At 53.1% G+C, this 19216-nt stretch overlaps 1 protein-coding gene across 1 annotated transcript in view; it reads right to left on the bottom strand.

Annotated features, from left to right (window-relative positions):
* Positions 1-593: 593 nt before the first annotated feature.
* Positions 594-19216, bottom strand: part of STAB1 (stabilin 1) — a 57232-nt gene continuing 38609 nt past the window's right edge. Inside the window, exons 38-69 of the mRNA XM_086470307.1 lie at positions 18750-18945; positions 18198-18293; positions 17106-17151; positions 16337-16416; positions 15263-15388; positions 14436-14509; positions 14009-14083; positions 13375-13494; positions 12414-12461; positions 12206-12289; positions 11153-11299; positions 10848-10985; positions 10114-10173; positions 9832-10008; positions 9232-9318; positions 8619-8765; positions 8383-8448; positions 7588-7816; positions 6768-6917; positions 5811-5915; positions 5260-5367; positions 4882-5075; positions 4045-4189; positions 3438-3571; positions 2925-3090; positions 2583-2689; positions 2204-2323; positions 1662-1814; positions 1428-1547; positions 1061-1201; positions 720-875; positions 594-644 (exon numbers count right to left, since the gene is read on the bottom strand). Of these exons, the coding sequence (XP_086326433.1) occupies positions 594-644; positions 720-875; positions 1061-1201; positions 1428-1547; positions 1662-1814; positions 2204-2323; positions 2583-2689; positions 2925-3090; positions 3438-3571; positions 4045-4189; positions 4882-5075; positions 5260-5367; positions 5811-5915; positions 6768-6917; positions 7588-7816; positions 8383-8448; positions 8619-8765; positions 9232-9318; positions 9832-10008; positions 10114-10173; positions 10848-10985; positions 11153-11299; positions 12206-12289; positions 12414-12461; positions 13375-13494; positions 14009-14083; positions 14436-14509; positions 15263-15388; positions 16337-16416; positions 17106-17151; positions 18198-18293; positions 18750-18945 (3846 nt within the window). The remainder of the gene's footprint in view (positions 645-719; positions 876-1060; positions 1202-1427; positions 1548-1661; positions 1815-2203; positions 2324-2582; positions 2690-2924; positions 3091-3437; positions 3572-4044; positions 4190-4881; positions 5076-5259; positions 5368-5810; positions 5916-6767; positions 6918-7587; positions 7817-8382; positions 8449-8618; positions 8766-9231; positions 9319-9831; positions 10009-10113; positions 10174-10847; positions 10986-11152; positions 11300-12205; positions 12290-12413; positions 12462-13374; positions 13495-14008; positions 14084-14435; positions 14510-15262; positions 15389-16336; positions 16417-17105; positions 17152-18197; positions 18294-18749; positions 18946-19216) is intronic.

The raw sequence follows: 19216 nt of genomic DNA, 5'->3' as shown, positions 1-19216 counted from the left end.
GCATGGTAACTAACTGACTAACCACCTCACTGCAGCGCTGGTGCTCCTCTTTGCTCCTTTGCCTGTCCTGGCAGCACAGGTCTTGGGTGCACGACCAAGGAGCCTGAGGCGGGTGTCGGAGAGATGGGGCCTGTGGGGTCCAGCGCCGGGCTTCTTGTGCCCCTTATAGCCGTAGTGCAGGCAGGGGGCACCTGCACAGAGCAAAAGGGCAGTTTGGGGCGGCGGCTGACCGACGTGACTCGTACCTGACCGTGGGGGCACAGGAGAGAGGGCAGGCAGTCCCTGGTGACTGATGGGGGGTGGCCGTGTGTCCCTGGGCTTGGTTTAACTGAGCCCTTGGTGCGGGGGGGGCTTTGGCGGGTGGCACCTCGGGCAGGGCAGGGCGCAGGGGGGGCCAGCCGAGCCGGGTGCTGGCCCGGGGGCGAGAAGGAGCCGGGGGCCCGGGCTACAGGGGGCTGTCGGGCGGCAGGTTCCGGCGGGAGGCCGTGTCTGGGGCCGAGCCATGCTGACGGCCGGGCGGCGGAGGGCGGGCGCGGGCAGAGCTGGTGGCGCTGAGCTCTTTATTTCGCTGCGGGGGGGCGCCGGGCGGGGCCTCACTGCCAGCAGCGGCGGGGATCGGTGCAGGCGTCGGCCAGGGGCGGGTCCTGCGGAGAGAGCGGAGTCAGCCTGGCGGAGGGCGCGCGGCGGAGGGGGGCGGGGCGGAGCGGAGCGGAGCTCACGTGCAGCGGCTCGTAGTCGGGGGCGTGGCCGCCGTATAGCGGGTTGGGGATGGCGACGAGTGGCCGCTGGGTGCGGAGCCTGGCGGCGCGCGGCCCCGCACGCTCCTGCTGAGGCGCCGCCGCCGCCTCCTCCTCCTCGTCCGCGCGCAGGTCCGCCTGGAAGGGGAGGCGCGGCGTGGGCGGGGCTCCCGGGGTGGGCGGGGCTCCCGCCGCCCCCTGCCACGCGGGCGGAGCCCCCTTCCTCCCCGCACCCGAGTGCCGCTCCCACGCGTGGCTGCCCCCGCCCCGCCCCCTCTGCCGCTCCGCGCTCCCCCTGGCTCCGCCCCGCGGCCCGCGCTTACCTGGAAATACCCGAACTGCTGCTCCCGCCGCCGCCGCTTCACGCAGTAATAGGCGACGCCGGCAGCGGCAGCCAGCGCCACGCAGAGGGCTGACAACGTCCCTGTGGCCACGGAGCCCGCCGCCTGCGCCACGCCGTTCACCTGTGTCGGAAACCAGCGGCCCGGTTATGGCACTCCCCGGCAGAGCCATGGATGGGAGCTGTGGCACAGCCACCCTGCTGCGGCCACCCGGAGTGACTGTGGACAGCCCAGCCAGAACGAGCAAAGGCCAGTCCTTGGGATGACTCGGTCACCTCAACCTGGCCCCCAGGCCTGGCGCCAGCTGTTTCAGCACCTTCCTTCCCCGTTCATGCCCTCAGACACTCACCTGACCAAGATGAATGACGGGTGGTGGGATCCTCAGCGGCTCTGCAATCGCATGAATGATGCCGTTGAAAGCTATGATGTCCCACTCCACAATCATCGTGTCATTGATCCCCTTGGCTTCCTAAAGCACAGCACAGAGATGATTTCACCCAACCAGAAAGCCTCCTGTTCCCCATCTCAAAACAGATGGGGAAAACTTGTGGGGGTTTTTTGACCTCTGCCAGGTTAAACCTACTGAGTACTCTGTACTGTTGCCTGCTGGGAGGTCTGATACATGGAGGTCGTATCCTGACTGGGACGGGATGATGGTGCCCGTTGTGAGGTTGAAGCTGAAGAGGATGACATTGCTGGATGACACATGGAGCTTCAGTTCTTCTCCTGTCAGCGTCTGAAAAATCGACAGGGAGCAGGGATGAGAAAAGGCTGAGCTGGCTCTCACCCCTTCCCTCCTGCTGTGTGCAGCCCCCTCACCGGCCTGAGCCCAGACACCCTCCATGGCCACAGGGCAGCTCAATTCATGGGCGACATGGGGGGATGGTTGCCATCCTTAGAAATAGTCTAAGCTCAACTGGCGAAGGCTCTGAGCAACCTGACCTAAATGTTTTTCTGAGGGAGGGGTTGGACTAGAGACCTCCAGCAGTCTCCTCTGACCTAGAGTCCTCCTTCTTCCCCAGGCTCTGTTTCACATCACCATCATGCCAGTCTCCTGCTCCCCTCTGGGGCTCTGATAGTTCGTTCCATGCACCCTCAAGTGGCCGCTCATCCCTGCTTGCTTACGTCATTGTCTGCGAAGCCAGAATTCAGAGGGACGAAGAGAGTTTTGGGAGCGGAGTCATCAGACAAATAGATGAAAAAATCCAGTCCTTCTTCTGTGTCATTGGCAAAATCGAGCAACATCTGGAAAAGACAGGAGATCTTCCCCATCAGCACACTGCCAGCAGCTCAGTGCTGTTACCTTCCCCAGCCCAGGAAACATCCCCCAGCCCTGGAAAGAAAATGCCTCCGTGTTTGTACTCTCTACCTCGCGTACAGCCTCTGTGTTTGTACTCTCTACCTCGCGTACAGACCAAACAGCTTCTCCCTGTTATGGCCGATCCCTCCCTCTGCCTTGTTGCCAGCTGCTGGCATGCCAAAGAACCAGGAGAGCATCACTTACGGAATAGAAAGTGGAGAAGCGAGCGTGGTCTGCGAGCACATCAGGGAGTTTGCCGCTGCACCAATACCCATCTCCCACGAACCCATCACGGCAGGTGCAAGTCAGATCTGCAAAGCAACACCAAGATGTGACTTAACTCGCCAATGCTGGCTACAGTGACCACCTCTCCCTGGACTTCTGGATACCCCCCAGCATGTTCCCTCCTGACACGGACATGGGGAGAAGGGGGATGTTCCCGCCTGCCCGTGCCTCATGCTCCGAGGGCAGTTCTCTGCCTGCTGCCCCGACGCACCTCTTGTGCCTGACAGGACCATCCCCAGGAAACGTGCTCGTGCCACTCACCCTTCTCGCGGTAGCAGAATGCATCCCAGGTCTCGCTCAGGTTGCTTCGGGAGCCATAGTCCACAATGCCTACTCGGTTAGCCCCGCAGCTGGGGTTGGGGTAGGCCGTGGGGTATCCGGCTGTGCCATTGTCCAGCCAACCCACCAAGCACAGATGGAATCCCATCTAGCAGAGGAAGATGAACGATTAGATTAAAAATAATATCTCTGGCCCAGGTTTTCTGCCCTGATGCACACTCCCATCGTGCAGCCTTATCAGACATCCCCCCAACGCCTAAAGGGCTGGGCACTGCCAGAGGTCTCTTCCTAACGTGACTGGCAAGACCCAGCAGCCTTTTTGGTTTCATGAATGTAGATGGAGCAAACGGGGCCTGGCCAAGGGGATGTGTGGTCACCCACCCACCTGTCATGGGCTCACTACTGCTGGACTGGGCCTTAGGAGAAGCACTGCATGTCCCCACCCCACAAGGTGATGGAGCCAGCCCCTGCCCCACCTCTGCATCCCTGCCTGACCTGCTGCGCTGCGGCGAGCTGCTGGAAAGTGGCCAGGGAAGCGCCTTCTGCGGCACAGGCCTTCTGAGCCTGCTCATAAGTGAAGCCGTACTTTTTTCGGGGTGACTGCAGATGAAATACGCCCATAGTCTTATCTGCAAAACACCAAGGCCAGGGAGCATCAGTACAGTAGAGAGAGCGAGCAGCCTCCCTGGGGCAGTCGTGTGGGTCCCCTGTGTGAGCAGACAGCACCGCCAACCGAGGGCACTCTGTGCTGTGCAGAAGGGTGCGATGTGGACAATGTGAGGGTGAGGTGCGATGCAGCAGGGCCTCCTCCAAGCTTCTCGCCTTCCACAAGGGAGTCAGTGCTTCCTGGCAGTGTAATCCCACCAGAGACCATCTCACATGTCACACAGGAGCAGACAAGGATGGCTCGTCCTCTCCACATAACATGCAGGGGAAAAGGGGAATGTAAAAACCAGACCGAGCTACAGAGGTGAGTCCCCCGGCTCCTCGGCCGTCCCACCCTCTGGCTCTTCTGAGGGGTGCTCCAGCCAGGTGAAGGATGAGGGAGTGTGACGTCTCCATGGAACATCATTCCTGGCACTAGGGGGTTCAGGACACTCACCATGAAAGTGCAGGTCAGTGCAAATGGCCTTCCGATGGCACTGCCCATTGTCTTCCAGGCACCGGTCTGTGGGGGGCACAGCCTCTTCCAGGCACTGGATCCCATCACCAACGTAGCCTCGCTTGCACTCGCAGCGCCGTTCGTTCTGCAGCACAAAGGAAGGACGGCATTTGTGCGAGTGCAAACATGCAGATGCCAGCTGGGGATCCTTGTGTCCCTGAGAAGATGGGCATGAACCTTCAGAATGTCCCTATGTCTCCTGGGACTATGACAGAGCCACGAAAGGCCACGTAGCCTCTGTCCCACCCCCACATCCAACTGCACACAAACCAAAAAATGTCACATTGAATCCTTGTCACGTGCTGTTTGAAAGACAGCTGAGATTTGAGGTACATGGCTCATGATTCTTGCACTACATCATCCTCCCAGTCCCATCTTCTGGCCTGCACTGGTCATCTTTAGTTCCTCTGCAAAAGTGGCCAGCATCGTCCTCAAAGGACTGTTCCTGAGCCCTCAAAACAGTCCAGAAATGCCACAACTGACACAGCTTATGCCCCTTAGACAGAGAAATGGGGAAAAATGGCCTCAGCATAACATCACCAGGACCATTACCACAGCCAGGCAGCAGACCGAGGGCATGGCCCCTGCCTGGCAGTAAGGACCTGCAGGATGAGTGCAACAGCTGAGAGGACCGGAGAGGAGGGCAGGCCTGGGGACTGCAGTAACAGAGGACACTGTCACATTGCTGTCCTCCTGCAGCCTGAAGCATCCCAGGGCAGCCACCTGCACTGCTCTCCCAGGCATGCAGATCTCCGCAGATCTAGGGGATGTACTCACCGGCCCAGTGCTGATGCAGTTGGCGTGCTGGCTGCAGTCCCCATTCCTACCATCTGCACACCTGTCTATGGGGTCGCAGACGTAGCCGTCGCCTCCATACCCAGGAGCACAGGCACAGGAGACGTTCACGCCAACCTGCGTGCACTGTGCGTGCCTGGCGCACCCCCCGTTGTCCTGGCTGCACACGTCGATCACTGCAGGGACAGAAGAGTCAGGTTAACTAAAACACCTTGCTAAGTGTCCTGGTGATCTGTCTGTCCTGCCAGTCGTCACAACAATACGGCCATCAGGAGATGGTCGCCTGTTGTCTTGCCGAGTTGTCTGCTTTCCCCTTTGCTCACCACCCCTCCACCCCAGCCCCTCCTGGCTCCCCGCTACCTGAGCATGTTCTCCCATCTCCTTCATAGTGTAGGTTGCATTCGCAGAGATTGCTGGAGCGGCAGACGGCCTGGGGGTGGCATGGTGGAGAGCAGGTGGGTGTCATGACTGAAACCAGAACACACAGGTCAGAATGAGCTAAGGGCTGAGCAACACAGGTGTGGCTACCACTGCCAGCCCCTGCGCCAGGCCACCTGCCCCACGCTGCCCTCTCTTTCCCCCTGTGCTTTTCTGCAGATACCTTACCCAAATGTAGAGGACCAATACTCCATCAGATACACCTCAGGCCTTCACCTCACCCTCAAGCTCTTCTTGGAGCACCTCTGAGCTCAGGGACTTGGTTGTGATCAAGTGGAGCTTTCCTCCCCCTCACCACCCAGCCCTTGTGAAGTTCAACAGCACAGGCCAGATCTGAAGATGAGCCCTGCTACTGAGAGCTCCTTTTCGGAAATATTTCTGACTGTCTGCTTGAAAAACCCAGCTACTGGGAAAGTGGCCATACGGCACCAGGTCCCAGGGAACAGCGGGCAGTGAGGCTTGGCATCCCTCACCTAGTCTGATTTCGCAGCGGTCTCCAGTCCAGCCCTCGGCACAGAAGCAGAAGCCATCACCATGCAGTCCTCCATTGCACACACCATTCTTGGTACAGTTACACTCTGTGGGGAATGGATAAAAACACTGCCACAGCATATGCCTTGGTGGTAGAGAAAGGCCATGCTTAGGCCATGGGACAGCCACGTGGCAGAAAAGTGGCTTGTCTGGGTAGTGCATGAAGGCAGACACGGCAATACACACCCCCCCCCCCCCCCCTTCCTGTTGCTGCCAGCCCTGGCCCCCCTCTGCAACACACACCCTTCACGGAGGAGGGGAACCCCCTCTGCACCCACAAACCCCCATTGTTCCCCTCCCCTGGGCATTTCTAGAGATGCATTTTTCACTCTAAGTCCCTGCAAACATACAGCCATCAAAAATGTTCCTGGAGACCCCGTAAGGCCCAGCTTGGGATGGGAAGATGGGGGCCTCCCTGTTCCTTCCCTTTGCCTGACAGGGGCACAGGTCCCTGCTGAGCATGTCCCAGGTGCACCAGGATCATCACAACTTACAGATTTGTCCCCCAGTTCAAAATACGTCATAATACTTTCTGCCAGACTGGAGCTCTCAGCTGTTCTTGACAAACAAGAAGGGGTCTTTGACCCTGGGGCCTCGGCACAGAGGTGAGGCCATCAGCAGCATGGCTGCATTGGCCACAGCTCCCAGCACGTGCCACCCAGCCTTCTCAAACTACAGCTGGATTAACGGCTGTCGGGCCAAGAGCCCAAGGAGGGATGTCCCCAGCCCCAGAGGTCTGACCCAAGTATAACTGATGCATATGTGGCAACACTGATTCCCATGCTGTAGGCTGCAAAGAGGTCAGCTCAGCACCTACCCCCTCTCCAAGTGCACCATGTGCCACAGCCACCTCTGCACAAACCCTCTGTGTTGCTGCCACCCCACAGCTTCCCCCTTACCTCGGCAGTCTGGCCCATATCTGCCCGGCGCACACAGCTCACAGCTGGTCCCAATGAAAGCCCGGCTGCAGTTGCATCTCCCCGAACCACCGATTTTGTCGTCACAGGTACCACGGTTACCACATGGTGCCTCCAGCCCTCCTGGGCACACTGCAAATGGGGCACCTTAGTGAGGCTGCGGTGATAAAGTGACCATGTGCTGGAGAGGAGCCACCTGCTGCCCCTGTGCAGAGCCTCCACACAAGGTGCCACGTGAGCTGCCGCTTGCAGGGTGCTCAGACCACAGAGCCTGCTCGGCAGTCTGGCAAGCGAGTGCTGGGGACATCCCATGACTATAAACCTTAGGAACAGGGGCAAGAAGGACAAATTTGGCATAGCTTCCAGCCTGAGAAGACCCTCTGCAGCAATGTGCTGAGTCTGCTGATCTGCCCCATGCTAACATGGCAGCAGACTCATCCAAGGACGTGAAAGCTGCCCATGCACAAAGCACAGAGGGCAGGTGCCAGGGAATGGTTGAGCATCAGTAACATCTAGGGGTGAGTGGCATGGTTGACAGCCACCCCCAGTAGCCCTGTGCCCAGGAGAGACGGGGACATGTGGTTCTCGAAGGAAAGGGAATTCCATGTTATGATACCATCCACACACACTCCCAGGGGATTGTTCCCTGCACCCTCCACAGACTGGGACTCCCTGCCTGGGGTTTTGCCCACTCTTCTCCAGGGAAGCACGTTCATGGATGCCAGACATCTGTGCTGAATCATTAATGCCACATTCCCACAAGAGAAAGGGCTGGGGTGGAAAGGGTTGCACAGCTCCTTACCCCGACAGTCACGGCCATAGTGGTTTGCACAGCACTGAGGGACCCACTGGGTAGAAAAGCAGCTCCTCTTGCAGCCTCGTTTCAGAGGCCCCCTGGAAGAGAAGTGTCTTCTGAAGGGGTCCCACGGGGAGGATGACGACCAGGATGGCCGCAACAGGGAGTTGCGGTGAAACAGGAAAGTGTTTCTCAACAGCTGGTTTCCATAATAGTAGCAGCGCTTGGTGTCCCCCTGCAAGGAAACGGGCAAAACACAAGAGTTTGCCACATGGGTCACTGATGTCTCACCTTGACTTTTCTGGTGCCACTCATACAGTTTTATGACAAGTAATAGAGGCTTCCTAACATGCGATGGCGTTGGTGACAGAGGAGCCAGAGATGTACCTCAGGGACATGCCAGAAGCCCAGCAGAGAGGCACAACAAGTAATGCAGTGAGTGGAGTACAACCACTGCCCCTGCAAGACTGCTCACCATCTGATCCTTGGTCCATCTCCAGCAGCCAGGCTGAACTCTTTTACTATAAAGCACCCAGAGAAGCCCTCAGTGCTGCTGCAGGGCGTCCTGCAGCTGCTGTCACCCAAAGACCACTGGAGCCCCTGACCCCATGTTGCTCAGCCCAGCTCCTGCCCTACAGGACTGCGTGACTTGGGGCGAGGCAAGGACAATGCAACTGAGCCAAGGAAGGGACTTGCCACATGCAGGTGTGCTTTAATTTTGCTGCTAAAACATGAGGGGCATGTGGGTATTGTCATCAGTCCAATAACAGGCCTCCTTGATGACAAAGCTGTGAGCTTTACCTGTTGAATGGAGCCAGCAGGGCAGGGTGGCTCGAAGCCACAGAGTCCACAGCTTTCTGTAGATCCCTGTGGAGGGGACAAAGAAACCTCACAACAACTCAAGATATGCTTCTGCCTCTCTTAGCTGCTCAGAGCTTTGCCAGGGAAGAGTAGCAAGCTCTCCTGACATCCCTCTTCCCAGGCATGGGGCTCAACAGGTAGCACAGATGCTCATTGTCCTCATCGCAAGGGCTCACCTGCAGCTCAACAAAGATGAACCCATCACACCGAGATCCCAGATCCGGTGGCTCCAACAGCCTATCAATGCCATAAGCAATGCCCCCATTGAATTCCATGTGCCTCTGGATGATGGTGGCATCGCCGTTCCCCACCAGAAGCTCCCCCTACCAGAAAAAGAAAGCAACTTATGATCCTGACACATCCTACATCCTGGCCACACCACCCAAAGGTTGTCCTTTTTGGCTGTCATGACTTCTCAATCACCCCTCATGTTCTTGACCACCCTTCCCAATTGCCTCTTTTCATGGCCATCTCTCCCAAGAAATGGAGAAATGTCCTTGCAACACATGCTCTGTAAAGGTCACGGCACCATGCGGTTGGCTTCGCAACCTGGTCATCATGAAGTGTGTGCAGGTACCACATGCCTCCACACTTCCCTGACAGTCAGCCACCGTCTTGGGCGTCTCTACAGGCTCAGCTATAGCCAGGGGAATGGCATCTCAGCCTGCAAGCACCTCAGCTCTGTGTTCTCTTCCTGCCGGTGACCAACATGGAGCGTCAGTTGCCCCATGGCTACCCCCAGGGACACTTGCTTAGTGGAAAGCAGAGCCCAGCATCGCCACCACTCACCACGTGAGTTTTGCTGCAGCTGAACGAGACAGTGGAGCCGTGCATGGTCCGTATGGATTTGACTTGGGGCACATTACCAGCAACAATCTAAGAGGGAAAAAGGAGAATATGAAGGGAGAGACAGGCAAAACTGGCAGTTCATACTTCTAACAGGATGCTGCCTGGTGAGGACAGGGGTCAGCAGCCACACTGAGGGGGTGTGACATGGCAGCACACAAAGCTGATGTGGGTGGAACAGTGTAACTGTGCTGGGTTAGTCCCAGATTCCTGAACAGTGAGGCCAGCCTGCGTAAGCAGCCCCTGGACCCTTCCCTTGTTCACTACCCCTATAGACAAGAACGTGTTTGTGAGGCTTGCATCAACGCTCTGGGGGTGATGTGGCCTCCCCAAGAAGCTGACCAGAGAATGTTTCAGCTCAACCACACTGCACCAGAGGTTCATGATGAAACGGTAGTTGCCTCAAATGCTCGAACAGCTCTGGGTCTCCTCCAGACAACTAATATGCTCCATGTTCTACAGCAGCAAAATACTGGGCAAGGTCGCTCTGGTGGCACCACATGTGGCCTCAGGAGGTAGGAGCCTGTTTGTTGTCACATTTACCTTTGCGTCCCTGATCATGTGTGCTTTGAGGTAGGAGGCCAGCACGTCCCGATGCTCTCTGCGGTACAGCCACTTCTGCCTTTTCTCCGAGAGGGCGTTAAATGCAGTATCTGTGGGCCACAGCATGGTGAAGGGTCTATGCAGGGGGTCACGAATCAGTGGAAGCAGTTCCGCATCCTGTCCGAGATAAGAGGAGGTACGAAGAAAAAGCCACAAGCCAAAACTGAACATGCACATGTACACACCACCTTCCCACAGAGCAGCAGGAGTCTGGTTGCTCACCTGCAGCAGCTTGCTATAAATGGTGTACCCAAAGGCCTCTGCCACTTCCGTGATATTTTGCTGCAGAGGGAAGAAAGCAAATAACTGTCGCTAAGAGGTCCTCCTCCAGGACCTGGAGCAGTGATGCAGGGGAGAAACCAGACAGTTAACAATTACAGTAGCTAAACACGACAAGTTTATCTCTGTCATCATCATGCCAATGGATTTGGCCTGGCGAGCTCTGGCATTCAGCAGCTGCCACTTTTCTGATTCATTCTGGGTAGACGCTGCTATAGCAGAAGCTGGGATGAACTGCAGCATTCTGTTGTGCTGTACAGAAAATGTGTTATTTACTGTAAAATGCAGGAGCTGTAAGCTCCTAGCTCTTGTTTCAGGAGTACCAGAGACATTGGAAATCTCATACTGCAATCTGCACTGCACTGGAAAAGGAGTGTGATGGTTGGCATGGGACATGACCCCCCCTGCCTACATCCAGTACTGTTGTTCCCTAGTGACGAATCACAGTTCTGGTCCCAAATATTGCTACGCCATAAATGCTGTCACCTTCACAAGCCAAATCTGTGCCCTCAGCCATGCCCTACACCGCGAGGAACACGGAGGAAGAGCACCTCACAGCCTTGGGCTGAGCGTGCAGGTGGAGGACTTATCAGGACTATCAGAGCTGCTGGGAGAAAGAGCCTAGCCCTGTTCTCACTACAGCAGTTATCAGGGCACAGTCACTGCTTCAGCCTTACCAGTGAGATCTTTGAGGAAACGTTACGGTCCACCAGGTCACTTGGAATGAGCATCTTATTGATTAAATGAATGACCCCATTCACGCCGATGATGTCACTCACGACCACTTTGGCTTCCTCATTAAGATAGATGCTATTCTGAGAAAGAAGGGATGTGATGAGGTATTCCCACCCACAGCAGTGCCCTGTGAGCCATCTGTGGGCCCTAGGCAAGTCACCTGCCACAACCACAGTGGCCTTCAAATGACAGCATAAGTGACATCCTGACAAGTGGGACAGGGAAGAGGATTGTAGCAGAGAACTACCTCTTTCATTGTGATCTTTATTTTGTAGCCAGATAAAGATGTAAGGGACTCCTGGTCTTCCAGGTCACTGGACAGCAATTTCTGGCAACCCACCATGTGGTAACGAAGCAGGTCCCGGAGGAGACCTCTGCTCCTCCACTCCTCAAACTACAGAGAGAAAACAAGAATGAGATCACACTGGGGGCACTTTGCCTTGGGGGCGGGAGGCCTGGAAATGATGAGGATTGCCCAAGCCCCCTGTGACCCATCCCTGCAGGAAAGCCAGTTCCCCCAAAATGCAGTGAATGCACAAAACCACTTGAGAGCTTTGGGAAATTTCGACCAGCTTGACAAAAGCCAGCATTCAGGTCACTTGATGGAGAACAAACAACCACATGGGCCTTGAGGAAGTTACACCTGGGACACATGGTCATTGGGAATTGTTCCTTTCCTGGGTGGATAGGGTGGCCATGGGAAAAAGGTTGGGACTAGTGGTGTGAAGCTGCACAACAGGACTTGTGAGTGATGGGATTAGGATCTTCCATTACACCAACACCAGAAAGCTGTTGGTTAAGAACCTGTCTGGTTCACAGGGTCATGAATAAGGATTCCTCTTCCCTCATATCTCCATTTGCCCCAGACATCCCACTTATTTGGACTAGAAAGAAGGAACCAATGGAGACAGAATGGCAGGGCCTGGGGCACAGAGTAGGAATAAGAGGTCTTCATCACAGATGCCATGAAGCCTTGCTGTTACCAGTCCCTAACAGACACAGGTAATGACGTCACCACGCTTCACTGATTTGGCACAGTGCCTCTGAGGACGATAAGGCAGGGGCTCCAGTAAGGGCCTCCTTACAGCAGCATCCATGTTCACCCATGCCCAGATTGTCTCTGTAGTGAGCCAACATCCAAACCTCTGCTTTTAACACTGATGGAGAACAGGGGATGCCTTTAACCCTCTGCAGTGCAGCCCTTTTGCTTCAATTTGCTGGGCAGAACAGCCCCAGAAGGGACAGCCACCACCAGAGCTTGCAAAACACCTGACAATGCTTGGGATGGGAGGGCACTTACCATTGTTGTGTTTCCTATGAAATCTGTCTGTGGAACGAAGACAGTGAAAGGCCCTGCCCCACTCAGCTCCTTAATGTTTTCTGCCTGTGGTAGGAGTTGTGGGAAAGGGAAAAAAAAACCCCACGGTTCCAGTTAGCAAGACACCTTGCAGAAAACCCTAAGTGGGATTTACTACACAGAGACAAGGACAAAGCTATTTGTCACCCACCAGTATCATCTTAGAGAAGACGGATGCATCTTCGATCCTTTTGAGCTCCTTAAACAAAGAGAAACAGCTGTGTTAGCAGAGTCTCTTCCACTTGCTCCTGGCCAGCCAGCACTCTCCCACCCCAATGAGGCATCAGTTCTCCTGACACACCACAGTGATCTTTCCCTCCCTCCCTTGCCAGCACTGTGGGCACGGATGACGTGGAGGTTACAGAAGCTGGCAGTGACCTCTGCCTGGACCATTCATATTGCAGATGCTGCAGGATGGGGCAGACAGAGATGAAAGCTGGCTGCTTCTGCAGCAGCTGTCTCATAGGTTTAACTGCCCCTGAGCTTGTGGGATACCTCAAGTGCTTCACAAAACATCCGCTTTAACTTCACTGTGCTGCCACTACCATTTCTGGGATGCTGTCCAGAGTGGCAGACATAGACTTGGCAGGGAAAACCCCTCTCCTTACCACGCTAACTTTCAGTAAGAGCAGAAGCACAAAACTGAGTTTGTCTCTTTTCTCCCAACTCTGCTGTGGGGATGACAGCTTTTATTTGCCACTAGCAGAAAAGGTCATCAGTTTGCCCAAGGACAGCTGTTGTATTGGCAACAGAGCTGGAGATAGACTGCTGGCCTGATCCCACAGACTGGGAGAAGTGGATTCCCTTGGGAAAAAAAAATTATTCTCATTTGCTTATAACATTAAGAAAACAGCACCCTGGAGGTATGGCCAATGTTGCTGATAGAGCATCAGAGTGTTCACGTCATGACTCCCTTTGGAGCGAAGTCAGTTTACTGTGACTCTCTCCCACAGCTGTCACACCAAAACACCTACGATTAACGGATAGTTTGCCTCAGCACCTGTCTCCACTCCTACACCACACACCTGTCGGTATGACAGATCTGCTCACCAGCAGCTTACACTTGGAGGGGAGGGGGCCCAAACACAAAAGATGCTGTGCGTGCTTCTCACCTGATACACTTTGCCACGGCAGGTGAAGCCATCTCCGATACTGTTCCAAGAGCAGGAGCAGTTTCGAGTGCCAGGACCCGTATATTTGCAGAGCCCAAATGGACTACAGCCTCCATTGTTCTAGCAAGAAAAGCAAAAAGCCTACTTGGAGGGGCATCACCAACAATTTGAACAGCCACTTGCATGTGGGAGCTGCTAACTGCATCCCAGTGGAAAGGAAACCATTTCTCCCATCTGTCTAGTGCCTTAGAATAAACCTCACTCAAATCCTCAAGGGCTTTTCAACACCAAATCCTCCCATGAAACAAGACTTTCATACCCTATTTTGGAACCCAAAGTGATGACAAAACCCATGATTCAGAGAGATATTTTGACATGGCAACAATGCTGTGAGCACAGATTACTCTGAAGCTTTTGAGCATGTCCCACACAAAATGGATGCCAACATACTTGCAGGTCATTGCAAGAGGCAATGGAAACCAAAGTCACCAGGAAATCCCTTTAGTATGTGAAAAAACAAGACAGACAGCTCTAAACAAGCAGGCTAACCCTGTTCTTGCTGTTAACTGTAGGGAGAAAGGAACACTTCAAGGCTATGGTCTTCACCTCTGGTAACAGCAAAATGCAGACATACCTGTTCACACAAGTTGATGGGGTTGCACTGGCTCACGCCATCCCCACTGTAACCAGGAAGACAGTTGCAGGCAACCTAGAGGGAGAAGAGATGATCAGTCTGAAACTTGGACCAAATAAAGAAAACACACAACGGCTGAGCTGGATGGAAAGTATGTGGTATAGCACCCATCGCTACATTCATGAGTAACCATGCTTGCATCCACAACAAATATAGCCCAAGACTGCCTCCAACCTCTGGCCAACAGAAGGCATCTGCTTTCAAGGAAACAGCAGTCTTTTCATGCCCTTCCCAGGCAACTTCTCTATGTGGAAGGTAATAACCACAAGGCAGCACACTGCAATGGGAAGAGTTGTCTCTAAGAGAATGACAGAGCTGCGACAACCTCCATAACAATGTTGCCCTGACTTCCATCTCACATACTTACCTTTCTTGGGCCTGTTTTAATGCACTCTGCGTTGGTGTGGCAGCCCCCGTTGCTTTCGAGACAGAGATCAATTTCTGCAGCAAAACAAAAAGGCCGCATCATTGCTGAGGGCTGCTCAAGGCAGCTGGGAGTTGGCAACCAAAGAGGTATTGGGAAGTAACAGGGAGGGCCTTGCCAGCTTGGGAAACATTTTGGTGGAAAAGTGACTTGTGGTAGCAAAGGAACAGGGTGCAACTGTAAGTTCTACTCCTCCCACAAGTGCTTCTTTGAGTTGTGATAAATCTGCCCACAGAAAATCCTATGCCTGCCTGGGTGTGCTTTAGAGGGTGTGAAAGGACTGGACTCTCCCACAGCTCCATCTTCATCTCAGATCACCACTGTGGGAGACTGCCCTCGCCTTCTGTCTCTGGACCTCTCCAGAACATGCATCAGGGCAAGAAACCTCTCAGGGCTCTTTTGGTTTGAGACCAAAACACTGGTCTGAGGCCATATAGCGAGACAGGTGCCAAGGGCAGTGTGGGCTTTCTGCCCAGTTTTGGCTGGCACTGTGCTGGCACAGTGATGACCACTTCATGAATCATGCCTTGGGAAGAATGCTGAGCACGTTACATGTACGTGTGTGTACACCTCAACAAAAACAAGACAGACAGTTGTATCAAGATTAGCCAGCAATTCCTTGCTTTGAAATAAACACTGCATGAACAAAGTGAAAGGAGAATTGAGTTATTCAACACTTTAACCTGAAATTTTAATGCTTTTAGTCTGAAAGTCCCCTTTGCATGCATGATGCCTCACCACTATCACCAAAACATGCACTGAGCACCTACCCATGCAGAGCGTCCCGTCTCCAGCATAGCCTTCCTTACAAACACAGGTTCTCTCTCCTGGGGAGACTTTAGTACACATGGCGTGTATGGAGCAGCCACCATGATCGATAGTGCATGGATCTATTTCTGTCATCACAAACAAGAGAAGCAGAATCAGCTCAGAGCATCTAGGAAAGATGAACTGTGCCAGAATGACCATCAATCTTAACAAAAATCACAACATCTTATTAAAATCCCTTTGTTTTTTAATGAAACTGTAGGTCCTTTAAAGGCACGGGGCCTCATCTGGATCTGAGAAAGGCCAGTCCAAAAGTCATGCTGAGCTTAAGTTATCCCCAAACTGGACGAAGAAGTCTTTCCATCACAGCACTTGCTCACTGAGGACTAATGGTTAGATGAAAAAAAAAATATTTTCCTGCACAATGTAATATTTTTTTTCCTTTTTTCCTTGCTCACTCAGTTTCAAACAAGGGCAATACTGAAAAGAAACTGTGATGTCAGTGTTTGGATTGTTACCATGTTATCACTCGGAGTAGGATTTTTTATCTGTTTGCTTTTAACAGAGACCAGGTTTGTATGTAGCTCTAGAGCAGTATCCCAAAATCCTACCTCATTTTGGCACAACTGCTACACTGCTTCTACCCGATTTTGCATGGTCAGCAACTAGGAGGAGCACAAAATTCTAGGGAATTGAAGCATCCACATTCTAGGGATTCATGGCCAAAATTGTTATATCCTTGCCATCATTGCTATGATATCAGAACTAATACAACCCATTCATGTGCATCTCTCTCCACAAGCAATAAGAACTGCCCTGCTACACTTGCCTGCCTTTTTATCCCTCTCTCACAGGCTCCAGCAACATCAAGAGCACCCTCTGTAAAGCTCCGGACTGGAAAACTTCTCTGCCAAAGCATGGCAGAGTTCATGGTGGATGGCTGAGAGGAAAAGGATTTGAATGATCTTTCCCCTGGCAACATCATGTCCTTTATTTCACAAACAAAAGCCTTGCCTTTGCATAGCTTCAACTGCTTTTTGCAAGCTTTGAATCTTGCCCACAGTTGCTGGACATACCTGTGCAATGGGTCCCATTCCCTGTGTATCCGGCAGAGCAGAAGCATGTAGGTGTGGAATCTGCAGAACTGTTGAGGCAGCTGAAACAAGAAAGGGATAAACCATCACTGACAACACCCCCTGATTTGCTTGGCCAGTGGGAAACACTATACAAGTCTGGCATATGCAAGTTAGAGACCACAATGACCACGGGAGGAACCTGTCCGAAGTTGCTATGTAGATCTTTATACCACCAAATACTCAAGTCACGCTGGCCAGGGAGCTGGCATCCATGCACAGGCTTCACACCTTGCACAGTGCACCTTCACCATGCCCATGTGCTTCTGCACAGTACAGTGGAGATGAGAAAACAGGGGGCCAGATAATGGATAGAGAAGGCAGCAAGAGAGAGTCATCATAGCCCATCAGCCTATTTTAATTCCTTGGCAGGGGCAGGCAAGGCAGAAAGGGCTTGTAAATGGCTGGTTGACTTGCTCCATGAATAAGGCCAGACTTGGAGTAGCTTGGAGTCTCTGCTTTCACCCATCCACACATGCAGAAAGAACCTGGAAAGAATTTATGCTCAGACAGACAAAATCCTTGGGAAAACTGAATGTAGCTTAGCACCAAAGAGAGTGTCGAGAGTAGAACTGACAATTATGCATCTTTAATGAGTAGGCACCTTCTCCCAGCCCTCTGTGAAGCCCGAAACACAGAATTACCTGTATGTAAAACATATGCAAACACATATGGCTTTCTCAGAATGACCCAGCCCCTTGTCTGTACTTACTTGGCCATTTGATGGCAAGTGTTATTGCATAAGTCAATCTCGATTCCTGCAAAAGAAAACCCAAATGTGACTTGGCATTTTCAATTTAGCACTTGCTGGGGCCATTTCTGCCTTCTAGACTAAAGGACCCTGCAAACAGCCTCACTGCCACACTTGTGGCGCCCTGACTGATGATGGGGCATACCAGCAGTGATGCTAACTCTCCTGTCCTACGTGGCAGCAGGAAAACCTCATGGGATTTATGTTTTGGCACTTTGCAATGGAGTGAATTCTGTGTTCTCTGGCTGAGCTAATGGTTCAATTTAATCCTTTCTGCATGGCCTCCACACTGCTAGGAATGAACCAAGGACTGAAGCCTTATTAATCCAGACATACAGGGCCATTTGGCTTTGCCCCTTTCAAAGGAAAAAGATTAACTTTTTTGTGCTTTACATTTATACTAGATACGACAGCTCCACTCAATTTCCATTTCTAAATGCCCCCAAAACATTTTGCTTCACTACAAAATCAATCTTTGTGTGTCCTCCCTACCCCAATGGTAATCATAATCCTAAATCCCAGGAACAACCATCTTCAACATATTACTCTGACATACGATGACAGATTTATTGAGAACATGGGCTGAGCTCACCTAAATCATGGATCTGTGAGCAGAAAAGCAATGCAGCAGACACACTGGGGCCCATTGGAGGCTTCAAATCAAGCCCTGCCACCTTCTTAGGCAGGTAATACAAGTCATGGTCAATCCAGTCTGGCTGGGAGCTTCCATCTCTCTCCCAAAGCAACAGGCTGTTCTTGAGGTGCTTCAAATCTCAGTGGAGATGGAAGCAGGGGACATGCTTTTCTCTATATGAATTTCATCCAAATAACTCAAGGGCTCACGTGCTGTTGGGTAAGTCACACCGCAAATGCAGCTTGTGTGCAGGAATGAGCTAGCACAGTCTGATATGCTTTCAGGGGGATGCAAAGTACACGCGACTGTGGTCTCCTTGCTCGGCTAACACAGAATTGCTCTGGGAAGTAAAGAGGATCACACAGACTTCTCTGCCAAAAAGGCAATGTTACACCATAGGCCCCATCACACTCACATACTTTCTCTGCATGTAGGGCCCTTCCACCCTGGGAAACACTTGCAGCTCCCGTCCCCTTGCAGTCCATCGTTACATATGCCGTTGTCGCAGGCACATTCTGCAGGGGAAATATAAACACTCATCACTGTCAAACCAACCAGGTCTCACAAGCAGAGTCTTGCTGCCATTTCACTGGTTGCTCTGTTCCTAATCCAATGCATCACACTGCCATAAAGAAAGTGTCACAGAAGTATCACCTCTTGTTCCCTCACTACGAGGCCAAAAAGCCCAGGAACAGACCACCCGCCTCTATTTTCTGTAGTTTGGGTGGCAGCAGGCGGCATAGCACAGTCAGTCATGTCTTGGTTTGAGGATGAGAAATGGGGCCACTCCTCTGGCTGACCACAAGCGCTCACTCCCACTGTCCCTCTCTTGGTGTTCTGCCAGCTGTTTGCCTGTCTCTCTTGGGACATTTCTTCCCTCCCATCACCCCTCCTGAGAGCTCAGACATGGCCACTTTTCTCCCCTTGCAAGCAGGATGGTAGAGAGAAGCTGCCATAGCCACTGGTGTCACCTGATTTGCAGTCAGCTCCGTATCGGCCCACTTCACACATTTCACAGGCAGTGCCGTGGAAACCCTCCAGGCATCGGCACTCTCCGCTGCCCTCGATGCCGTCCTGGCATTCCCCATTCCCGGAGCACCACTGGCCTGGCTTCCCTGGGCACATCTCGCACATGTGTCCGTAGTAGCCGGGGCAGCAGACGGACCTCTGGACAACCAACAAGAACAAGTTGGGGTGAGCCATCTTGTGCAGCACAGACAAGGTACAGCTTTATGGTGGAAGCTGCTCCATTCCTTTGTAACACATTTGTAACACATTTGTAACAACAATTCCTGAGTAACACAAATGTTCAGTCCTTTGCCCATCAAGCTATCTCCTGCCTGTGTCCCTAGTGTGTCTCACCAGTAAGACACTCTGTTGGGCAGAGAGAGGCTTTGCCAGAAGGTGATTTGGTTCCAAAGCCTGATTTAATTGCTCT

Source organism: Leptosomus discolor, chromosome 9 (genome assembly GCF_034619465.1).
Source record: "Leptosomus discolor isolate bLepDis1 chromosome 9, bLepDis1.hap2, whole genome shotgun sequence".
Lineage (NCBI taxonomy): Eukaryota > Metazoa > Chordata > Aves > Leptosomiformes > Leptosomidae > Leptosomus > Leptosomus discolor.
Note: the sequence above shows the minus strand (reverse complement) of the source record. Positions and strands in the feature narration are given on the sequence as shown.